This window comes from Chrysochloris asiatica, unplaced genomic scaffold (assembly GCF_000296735.1).
Source record: "Chrysochloris asiatica unplaced genomic scaffold, ChrAsi1.0 scaffold00092, whole genome shotgun sequence".
NCBI classification, from domain to species: Eukaryota; Metazoa; Chordata; class Mammalia; order Afrosoricida; family Chrysochloridae; genus Chrysochloris; species Chrysochloris asiatica.
In genome coordinates, this window is record NW_006408610.1 from 1,175,239 (window position 1) to 1,185,492 (window position 10,254).

The window sequence follows — 10,254 nt, forward strand, 5'->3', positions numbered from 1 at the left end:
TGAGTTATGGTATTGTAGGAGAATACTGAAAAGTACCATGGGCTGTCCATAGAACCAACAGATCTGTGTTGGAAGAAGTGCAGCCAGAGTGATTCTTGGAGGCCAGGGCAGCCAAACTTCATCTCTTATATTTCGGACATATTGTCAGGAGGAACCAGTCACTGGAGAAGGATATCATGTTTGGTAAGGTGGAGAGAAAAAGAGTAAGACCCCCAGCAGCAAGATGGATTGTCAAAGTGGCAGCATCAATGGGCTCAAGCGTGGCAACAATTGTGAGGCTGGCCCAGGACCCGGCAGTGTTATGTCTGTTGTGCATATGTTAGCTATGAGTTGGTACCAACTAGAAGACACCTAACAACAAGTCTTGTCAGACTCTGGTAAACAGTAGGGGATCAAGGTAGTCAGGCAGACTGTCAGTAGGGTAGGAAGACTCTGATAATTTTTTTATACAAAGAAGATAAAACAGCATTACAAATTATACTCAAAAAAGGAAGGTGAAAAAGAAAACAGGAAGAGAAAAGCAGGTTAAGTCATAAGCAAAACAAATAACAAAATGGTCGACTGAATAATCGTATTATATTTAAATACTTTAAGCAAGCTACCCTGTTGGTACTGTGGGATAAGCATTGGGCTGCTTATCAAGGTTGGTGGTTCAAACCGACAGTCACCCTGTGAAAGATGAAACTGTTCCTGTAAAGATTTACAGTCTCAGAAACCCAAATGAGTTCTACCCAGCCCTACAGGGTTGCTATGAGTCAGAAGCAACTTGATGGCACTGGGTTTGGTTTGTCTGGATTAGAGCACCAGCCTCATCCCTGCACAGCAGCCAACTTGAAGTGGCAGCCGAGTTTCCAGATTGAGATCTTGGTCCTGGGTCCTGGTGTCTGCCTATGTAAAGCAGTCTAGTGACTACCTAAAGAACTAAAGCAAAGCAACTGACTATGTTGTGTCCATCCTGGAGGTTGCTCAGGACACAGGAGTCAAGTACAAGTGAGCCCCACTTAAGACTGAGTGTCAATTTGTCCTCAATAGACACCGTGACCAAAAGTAGAGGGATCATTTATGTAAAGTGCTGAGGAAAGAAAACTCAAAAAGCTGTCATCTAAGAATCCTATACCTAGCAAAAACGTCTTTTAAAAACAAATTCAAAAAACAAACAAAAAAAAATTCAAAACATTTAATAAACAAAATATGAAGGAATTACCAGACTTGTTCTTAAAGCAATGCTAAATAGAGTCTTCCAGTTTGAAAAGTGAAGACAGCAGATCACTACTCAAAGCTAGATAAGGAAGCAAAGACCTTCAGCAAAGGTAATTTCAAGGAAAAATATATAGGCCAGTTTTGCCATGTTTCTGGTCTGCAACTATGTTATTTTCTGCATGATATAAAAGACAAAAATATAAGTAATAATTGTGCTTAAGTGCACAGAAACATGTGACAGTCTTGCTTCCATAAAGACTTAACAACTTTGGAAACCCTATGGGGAAGTTTCACTCTGTCCTAGAGAGTTACTCTGAGTCTGAATCAGATTTATTTTGGTTTGTTTTGGGGGACAGAGAGGCACATAATTATAAGGATGTGACTTCTTGTTGTTAAGTATTGTCAAATCAGTTCCAACTCATAGTGACCCTGATAGGGTTTCTGAGGAGTGACTGGTAGTTTTGAACCACCAACTTTGTGGTTAGCACTCTATGCTTATCCTACAGTGCCACACCAGAGTATAATATGCCATATCAAAAACATAAAGGGAGAGGGAGGAGGCACTAAAGAAACAGAAATTTTTTTTTTTGTATATGTTGTTGAAACTAAATTAGTATCAATTTAAAGTAGGTTATTATACATCTTGGATAACAAATATAGCTATGGTAATAGCAAGGAAATTTTATTGAAAAATCTCTTACGTATATGTAACCTTTTATGTATATTTTTGAGTAAAATTTCTTTGCTGTTACCATGATTACTATATTATATTCACTACACAAAACAAATCATCTAAACATACACAAAAGAGCAGGATTTGAAGAAACAAGGGACAGAAAAAAATCATGTAAGATAGACAGAAAAAAATGGACTTTTTTCTTACAATGTTGGGAAAGGCTGACCTTAAATAGTAAGCTTCTCAGTCATTTTTTGCTAGTTTCTTAAAGTGGAGCACTACTGATAGTTTTTGCTTTTGTATTTTATTTGAACCAATTATGGGACAATGTTGTACTGCAATGAAAAATAGGAAAACCAGTTCTCTTATCTGCACAGCAATTCTCTATAACCCAGTCCATGGAGCCTAAACAATGAGACGAATACCTAGATCTGCCCAGAGAAATATCTCTGCCAATACAAACCAAATGTTTAAAAAAATCTTAGTTTAGTTTAAACTCCTCTAAGAATTCTAAATATATAAGAAAATTCACTAATATTCATATTTTACATCAGAAACCATCCATTTTCTTTCAAGTATATAAACTTAACCCTAAAATAATCAAGTTTTTTTTTTTATGATTTTATCCCATTTACTATAAATGATCAAAATAAAAAAATGAGGGAAGAATTTTGCAAATAATTGACCTACACTCATGAAAGTACAGGATTTTTCTCCTCTTTAGAAACGTTACTTTCTCACAAAATTAAAATGCAAAATAAAATAGTTAATGTATTTATAAACAAAAATATTAATATGACTAATTTCTGCTTCATGCAATAAGCCCATTATTTTTAGAATTTCAATGATATTCAACCTTTGGAAAGTTAAACACTGTAAGTTCCAAGTTACAGAACATATTGCTCTACCTTATTAAAGGAATCTAAAGGTATTTCTTATTACTATAACCCATTTTTTCTTTTTTCCCTTACTTACTTTATTCCTTTCCCATATTGAGTTTTATCTATATCTACTGTGCTTCTTTCTGTCAAAGAGCTATAATTTGACCTACCACCATCTGCAGATAGCATCTTTCAGCATTATAAGACTTTAGCACGGTAGCTCCAATGGATAAGCAGTGGACTGCAAACTACAAGGTTGGTAGTTCAAGTTCACTGCTACTCCATGGGAGAAAGATAAGGCTTTCTGTTCCTGCAAAGCTTACAGCCACAGAAACCCTATACAGGGTAGCTGAGTGGGAACTAACTCCATTGCACTCAACACCAACAACACAATATATAAATCCACTGCCAATGAGTTGATTCTGATTCACAGCATCCCTATATAGAGTTTCCAAGACCATAAATCTTTTTTTTTATTATTATTGTGAATTAAGTGAGACTATAAATCTTTACAAGGGTGTAGATAGCTTCACTGACCGGTGGGTTTAAACCATCAACCTGACAGTTAGCAGTCCACCCCTTAACTCACTATGCCATGAAGGCACAGAGGCCTTTAAAAATTAAAATTGAAATCAATATTCTGAACAACCTTTTATACATATATATTCCATATGGTAACTGCAAAGTCTGCAGTTCAAACCCATCAGCTGCTTCTTGGAAACTGACTGATTCAACAGCATTTAACAATAACAACCACCTTTCTTTGGACAGTTACTTATTAAGCACAATCAGTTTTGGATTATCCCCAGGATACATTTCTTTATACTATAATCAGAAATAAGAAGAGGTGAGTAGAAGTAAGGAGCTATCCAAAATACAAAGCTATAAACAGTCCTAAATCAGTTAAGTTTTAAGCCTTAATCAGTTAAGACTCTGGAGGAGGAATGGTGTATAAAATTCCTCTTAAGGACCAACTCCAAGCAAATTACAGTAACTACTGTGTAATCCTCAGCAAGTTACTTAACTCAGTCTCACTTCCTTTCTCTATAAAACAAGAAAAATCTTAATTATAGCAAACAAATAATAAGTTTAAAATAGAATAGCATATATAAAATCCTTGTCAAGAGTAGAATTATAAATGACGCAAGTTATTGCTATTATTGGTGTCTATGATTCTTGAAAATATTTACTCAGAGTTCTGATAAGTTGTTCTTACCAAGTTAGCAGCACTCACATTTGAGATATCGGAAGGGTCCATTTCATTTTCTATCCTTGTTTTCTCTGTTGGAAATTTGTCTTCATTTGTTTGCAAAGTAGGTGTGTCAGCTGGTTGAGTAATTGAAACACACTCTGTATCAATGTGAACAGCAGGTATTTCAGAAGTGCATGCAGAATTGTCTTGTAAGAAACCACTGCCAGAGTTCCTGACATCATCCAGTGTACTCACTGTGAACTAACAAAACACATTTACAGAATGAATAAGAGCGTAAAAATCACTCACCAACTATTCCATCTTGAAAAGCTGATGCTGCTTAACCTATCAATTCTGAAGCAGTAGTTGACTACCTGTAGTAGGATAAGCACCGGACTACGAACCACAAGGTCAGAGGTTCAAACCTATCAGCTGCTCCTCAGAAACCCTATGCAGGGTTCTAATGAGTTAGAACTGACTCGACAGCACTTCACACCAGCATTGTAGGATAAATAACCGCGAACTGAAAGGTCGGCAGTTCAAACACACCAGTCACTACTCAGAAACCCTATACAGGGTCCTACTGAGTCGGAACTGAGTTGAAGGCACTTAAGAAGTACAGCTGGCCACTGACAGAAAACTTACTTACTAACAAGTCACCTCTTTTCCGTAGGTTTCAATTGTAAGGACAGAAAAACACAAACAAACAAAAAGCATTAAACACCCACAAAATCTATTTGTGTGCCTATTATGTATTCAGCAAACCTGAAGAGCTCTATGTGATTAGCCAACATATACAATACACTGCAATTATATTTCCTCTTACTAGCCTAATTCTTGATGAGTATTTTATCTCTCTCACAAAAGAAATCTACACACTAGTTTGTCTTATACCTAACACAACTAAAGATATTTACAGGAATCTTCTGTGAAGACTATCTAATATGAAATGAGGGTATTTACTGCTTTTTAAAAACATCCTGAAGGCATTTTTCCTCAAAATCTATTTGAGAACATTTCACTCAAAAATATGAAACCGTCCTCATCACATAACACCAACACAACCTCACACAGATGAAGATCCGCCTGGTACAGAGTAAAGATTCTCAGATAAAAACGTGAAATGCACTCTAAAGAGAGATTATATCTGAAAGAGTAGAATCTCATCCTGTAATTCTTATTCTTCAGATTTAGATATCCTTCCCATTTTTATTTAGGGATATTTAGCATAAATTCAATCGAATTGTGAAAATATTCGCAAACACCAAAAATGGCTTACTCAAATACATATTCAATACTGTTATAGTTTAACAAATAACCAAGCTTTTACTTTCATTTCACTTTCTAACAGGATACAGAATGAATAGTGCCATGTTTTCCAATTACACTCAGAGTAATAAGCTCCAAATTGAAGAACTAAAATCTAAACTTGTGAAGTTAAAACTCACTGACATCACTTCTTAAATAAACCCTAGATAAACATGGCAGGGGCCATAAAACCCCCAGTTTGATTCATTATTTATATAAATATTACACTTGGCCAAGTCTTATAAACTACTTCTTAAAGTTCTACTATTGGTCAGAACTTAGAGTGTCCCAAAGTGTTGATTTTAGCATAAGAATGATTTAAATTTTATCACATTGCTTATATTGCTATCAACATTATTTATATGTCAGTCAATGTTGTTTATAATCTTTTTGGCAATATTTATATTAGCCTTACCGATGTTTACAATATAGTCAACACTGTTTAGTAAAAGTAAACATTATTTACAGAACAAAATCAAAGCTAAAACTACAAAGTAATGAAAAAAGATATAAATATGCTAATTCCATTCTAGGAAGGACAGTGGTGAAGACAAACATTCTCATTAGCTTGGTCATCATCAGCAGTGAACTTTTAGAAGTGTAATTATTCCAAAGTTCTATGTATGCTTTATTTCCAAAATTCCACTACACACAAATAAATATATTCACTACACAAAACCAACATAACTCTTACATTGTATTTTTTAACTAAAATATTGTTAACAAAAATGCTAGATTTTGCTAAGTAACAGAAAAAATTATTTCTTCACTTAAAAAAAGAAAAATTTTATGGCACATAAACTAAAGCAAAATATTTGAAAAATGTGTACTACTTGCTGGTATCCTGGCATGGCACTGTAGAATAAGCACTGAACTTCTAATGCAAGGTTGGCAGTTCAAACCTACCGGCCTCTCTTTGGAAAACCTATATAGGGTTGCTATGAGTTGGAATCGACTGAAGGTTATACAACACCAACGATCACTTGCTATGTGCCTAGGGCACTGCTCTAAACTATGGGAAATAAAAAAGCAGTGTAAGATACAATCTTCAAGAAGCTTCTAATCTCGATAGGATGAACAATTTAGTCGTTGGCTATCAAAAATGAGGGGCTATAAAGGCAGAAACTGTCTGGCTTACAAGCGTTCATGAGTGTGCTTAGTTTCAGTATGAGGGGGGTAATACAGAATTCCCACTGAATAGTTTTCCTCTTCTCCGGCTGGATCTGGTGAAATGGGAGGGGGGATGGATAATGGTTACAGGATTTTATTATTCAATTGTGAGCAATTATTAGCAGGATTCTTTGTAACTGTCACAACTATAATTCTAGAACATGTGTACCTAAAAGGGGGCGGTAGTTAATCTTTCATTTCAGGAACAAAGGATCCCAGGACCATCAAGAAGGTATAAGTGGAGTGTGAGAGCCTACCTAGAAAAGCAATGACAGCAGAGACAGTGGGAGAGATGGTGGCCTGGAGAGACAGAGCAGCTTCAGACACTAGGCCGGCCCAGGGACTGAGAAAGGCTGTATGCCACTGGGCTGGAGGCTGGCTTGCAAAGTGTGCTCTTTAGACATTTAAATGAATCATGTCTATTTTGTTTTGTATGTGTACATCAAATATTTTTACTTTTTTGATTTGTGAAAGATAAGATATAAAAGGGAAGCCACAAGGAGGAAGCAGGAGAACTGGTGTTGCAGAGAGGAGACTGTAATCACTCAGATGAAACAAAACATATGATTGGTTGAAAGTAAAGCTGATGATTCTTTCTGTTGACCTTCACTCAATTCACAGCAAAAAAAATTTTTTAAAGCAGCTTCTAATCTCACATGCAGCATAGTGGTTATAAATCGGGCTGCGAGTCTCAGGTCAGCAGTTCAAAACTACCAGTCGTTCTACGGGAGAAAGAAGAGGCTTTCTGCTCCCGTAAAGATTTACAGCCTCGGAAAGCCTGTACAAGGGTCGCTTTGAGTCGGAAGCGACTCCACGTCACATAACCACCACCACCAATCTCACATGTACATAAAGCATATACATTAAAGAACTAATGAACAACAGAAGCCATGTAGTTAAAGACCCATTATTAAGAAGGAAAACAAGCAAGTTAAGAGTTTCAATAAAAATTAATATCCCAAAAGTAAAAAGAGAATTTTGGAAACCATATACTACTCTGGACTAAAAAATATAACAAGTGTTTTAAAATTTACTTACTATGACACCAAAGAGTACTTCCTATACTTCACTAGTCATTTTATATAAAACTATACCAATTAAACATGAATCTTTACATTTAAAAAAAAAACAACTAAAAAGGATGCATTCTTTATCAATTAAATAAGTTTAAAGTAGATTAGCAGAATCAAGATTGTGAAGGAATATTCCAAATTTAAATATCAGCAAATTTTTCTATACTTGATTTGCAGGAAGTATAAGTAGAACAATTTCTAAATAATCCTTTCATCCATATTTTTAATAACACTCCAAATGAAGTAGGAGGACACCACCTCAACCAAGTGATCAAAGTTACCAATAAACTTGGACAAACTATCAGATGCCTCTAGGTATGATACTTAATAACAATCACTTTACACATGCCCCCTACAAAAAAACGTATAAGCTAAACTAAGTTATGAACAATGAGCAAACTGATGGACACTCTACTACTAAAAGTAGCCTGTAACCATCAGGGGAAAGAACGGAGAAGTAGCAATGCCAGAGGGGACATGGAGAGATGGAGAGCGTCTGCAGACTCAGGGAAGGAGAAGGGCTGTGTGCTGGCAGCCAGGGAGCAGGCTTGCAGGGTATATACCCTTTGGTTGTTTGAATGATTATGATTATATATCCCTGAGCGCTTCGGTGTACGTCCAAAAAAAAAAAAAGCAGAGGGAATGGAAGCAAATGCTGTTGAATGATGATGCATGAAGGGGATTGTCCTCATGGCTATGAAACGAAATATGATAGGATGAGTGTAAAGATGATGTTCTCCCACGTAAACTATCACTCAATTCACAATAAAAAACTTTTTTAAAAAGCAGCCTGAAGTCTTCAAAAATATTGTCATATAAGGCAAATAATAAAAAGACAGGGTAAAGAAATGTGGCTGTTAAAACACACTAAATAAATACAACAAATACAATCAATGTGTGATTCTGGACTGAATTCTGGATCAAGGAAAAAAATCTATAAGGAAATTAATGGGACAGATGGATATTTTTTAGTGGACTATAAGTTAATTAATAATGTTATATAAATTTTTAACTCCCTTAAGTTTATAATTTTACTGCAGTTTTGTAAATAAACTTCTCTGTTCTCTGATTATACATATTTAAAGGAAAACGGTCATATCTGCAAAGTACTTTCAAACGTTCAGACTGTAATATATGTATATGACATATATATATAGATAACAAATTATGGCAAAACAATTGGTGAATCTGGATAAAGAGTATACGGGGGGCTCAGTGTTCTATTCTTCTAACTTTTCTGTAGACGGAAAATTTTCACAATAAAAAGTTAAAATGAAGAGGAAATATAAGAAATTCCAGCAATCATACACATCTCTTTCACAAGGGCAGTCAAATAAGTATTTTCAGAATGTACTAACCTGGGTTCTTTCAGCAAGTGGATGCTCACAAGTGTGTAGCGAATCTTTGGGCCGAAATTCCACAGTATGAGAAGGTCCATCTCCAACAGATTCACCCTTCTGTATGCTTTCATCAGATAAAAGATGTACGTTTTCTTTATCGCTGTCATCTTTTGACCTTAATGCTTCTGTTGATAATGAAACTTTGGGCATCACTGCTGTTGATCGTGAACGAACAGGCCTTCCTCTCTGAACAGTCTCCCATCCTTCAGCATCTTTCCGTTCTATGTAATCCACAGGGAGAGAGGGAGGAAAAAATCAGGATTTCTTTAGAACAGGAAAATTATCTGAGATCTATCAAACAAAAACATATTCTAATTTAATTGTTAATAAACATAATGAATGTACAGATCATTGTTGTGTTGTTGAGTGCCACTGAGTCGAATCCGACTCATAGTGACATTGTGTAGGGTTTTCTGAGGAGCAGCTGGTGGGTTTGAATCACTGACCTCGTGGTTAGCAGTCCAGTGCTGATCCTACAGAGCCACACCAGGACTCTCCAATATGTGTGGATTAGTCATGTTTGTGCAAGCCATAATATAATATATTATCTAATTCTTATGACAAACACATAAGGAATCATTATCACTATTTTAACAAATCATTTTACAAAAAAAGAGTCCTTCCTATGAACCCGGCTGGAGACCTGGCTGGTCAGCTGTGTGTCAAGACCTCGGGACTCTTGGGCCCAGAGTCAGTAACACAGCCATAGAAGACTAGAGTGGAAAGGGAAGCGTCCAGCTGATAACGAGAGACGGCACAAGCATAAGTACACCCACACTTGCAGATAATACCCACCTGACCTGGCTTCAATGACTAGATGATCAGAGCTCAACCAGAAGAAGAAAGAAGAGGAAAAAAAGAATAATCTGATACAATTTGATGAACATGACCTACACCTATGGATGCAATAGCTCAAAAGAGAGAACAAATCTTTACAGCGGGGATCAATTCTACCCCCTCCACACAAGGAGAGGACAGGGATGGGCAACTTGGACATTGGCTACCCAGAATGGGGTGGGGGGGTGGTTTACAGAGGCAGAAGTGATTGGCTTACAAGCTTTAAAGAGGGAACCTAGATCCAGAGGGCATGGAGCAACGTAAGAATTTCCACTGAGTAGTATCCAGTCTGTCTAGGTGGGGCCGAGGAAAGGAGATGTGGATAGGTCTCTTGTGATACAATGGTGAATAACTGTTATCAGGACTGATTGTGAGAGCTGGAAATGTAAAGGTAGACATTTTGTAGCATGGGAGGGGTGATTAACTTTGCACAGTCTAGGGGCAGAGGTCTCTGGGACCATCAAGGGAGAAGAGTGGAGAATGGAACCCTACCCAGGGAAGCGGTGATGCCAGAAAT

The 10,254-nt window shown here is 36.5% G+C and overlaps 1 protein-coding gene across 1 annotated transcript in view; it reads right to left on the reverse strand.

The window, feature by feature from the left end:
• The window catches only part of SCAPER (S-phase cyclin A-associated protein in the ER), a 466,531-nt gene that overhangs the window by 356,805 nt on the left and 99,472 nt on the right, over positions 1-10,254 (reverse strand). Inside the window, exons 8-9 of the mRNA XM_006866457.1 lie at positions 8,859-9,121; positions 3,992-4,210 (exon numbers count right to left, since the gene is read on the reverse strand). Coding sequence (XP_006866519.1) covers positions 3,992-4,210; positions 8,859-9,121 — 482 coding nt within the window. The remainder of the gene's footprint in view (positions 1-3,991; positions 4,211-8,858; positions 9,122-10,254) is intronic.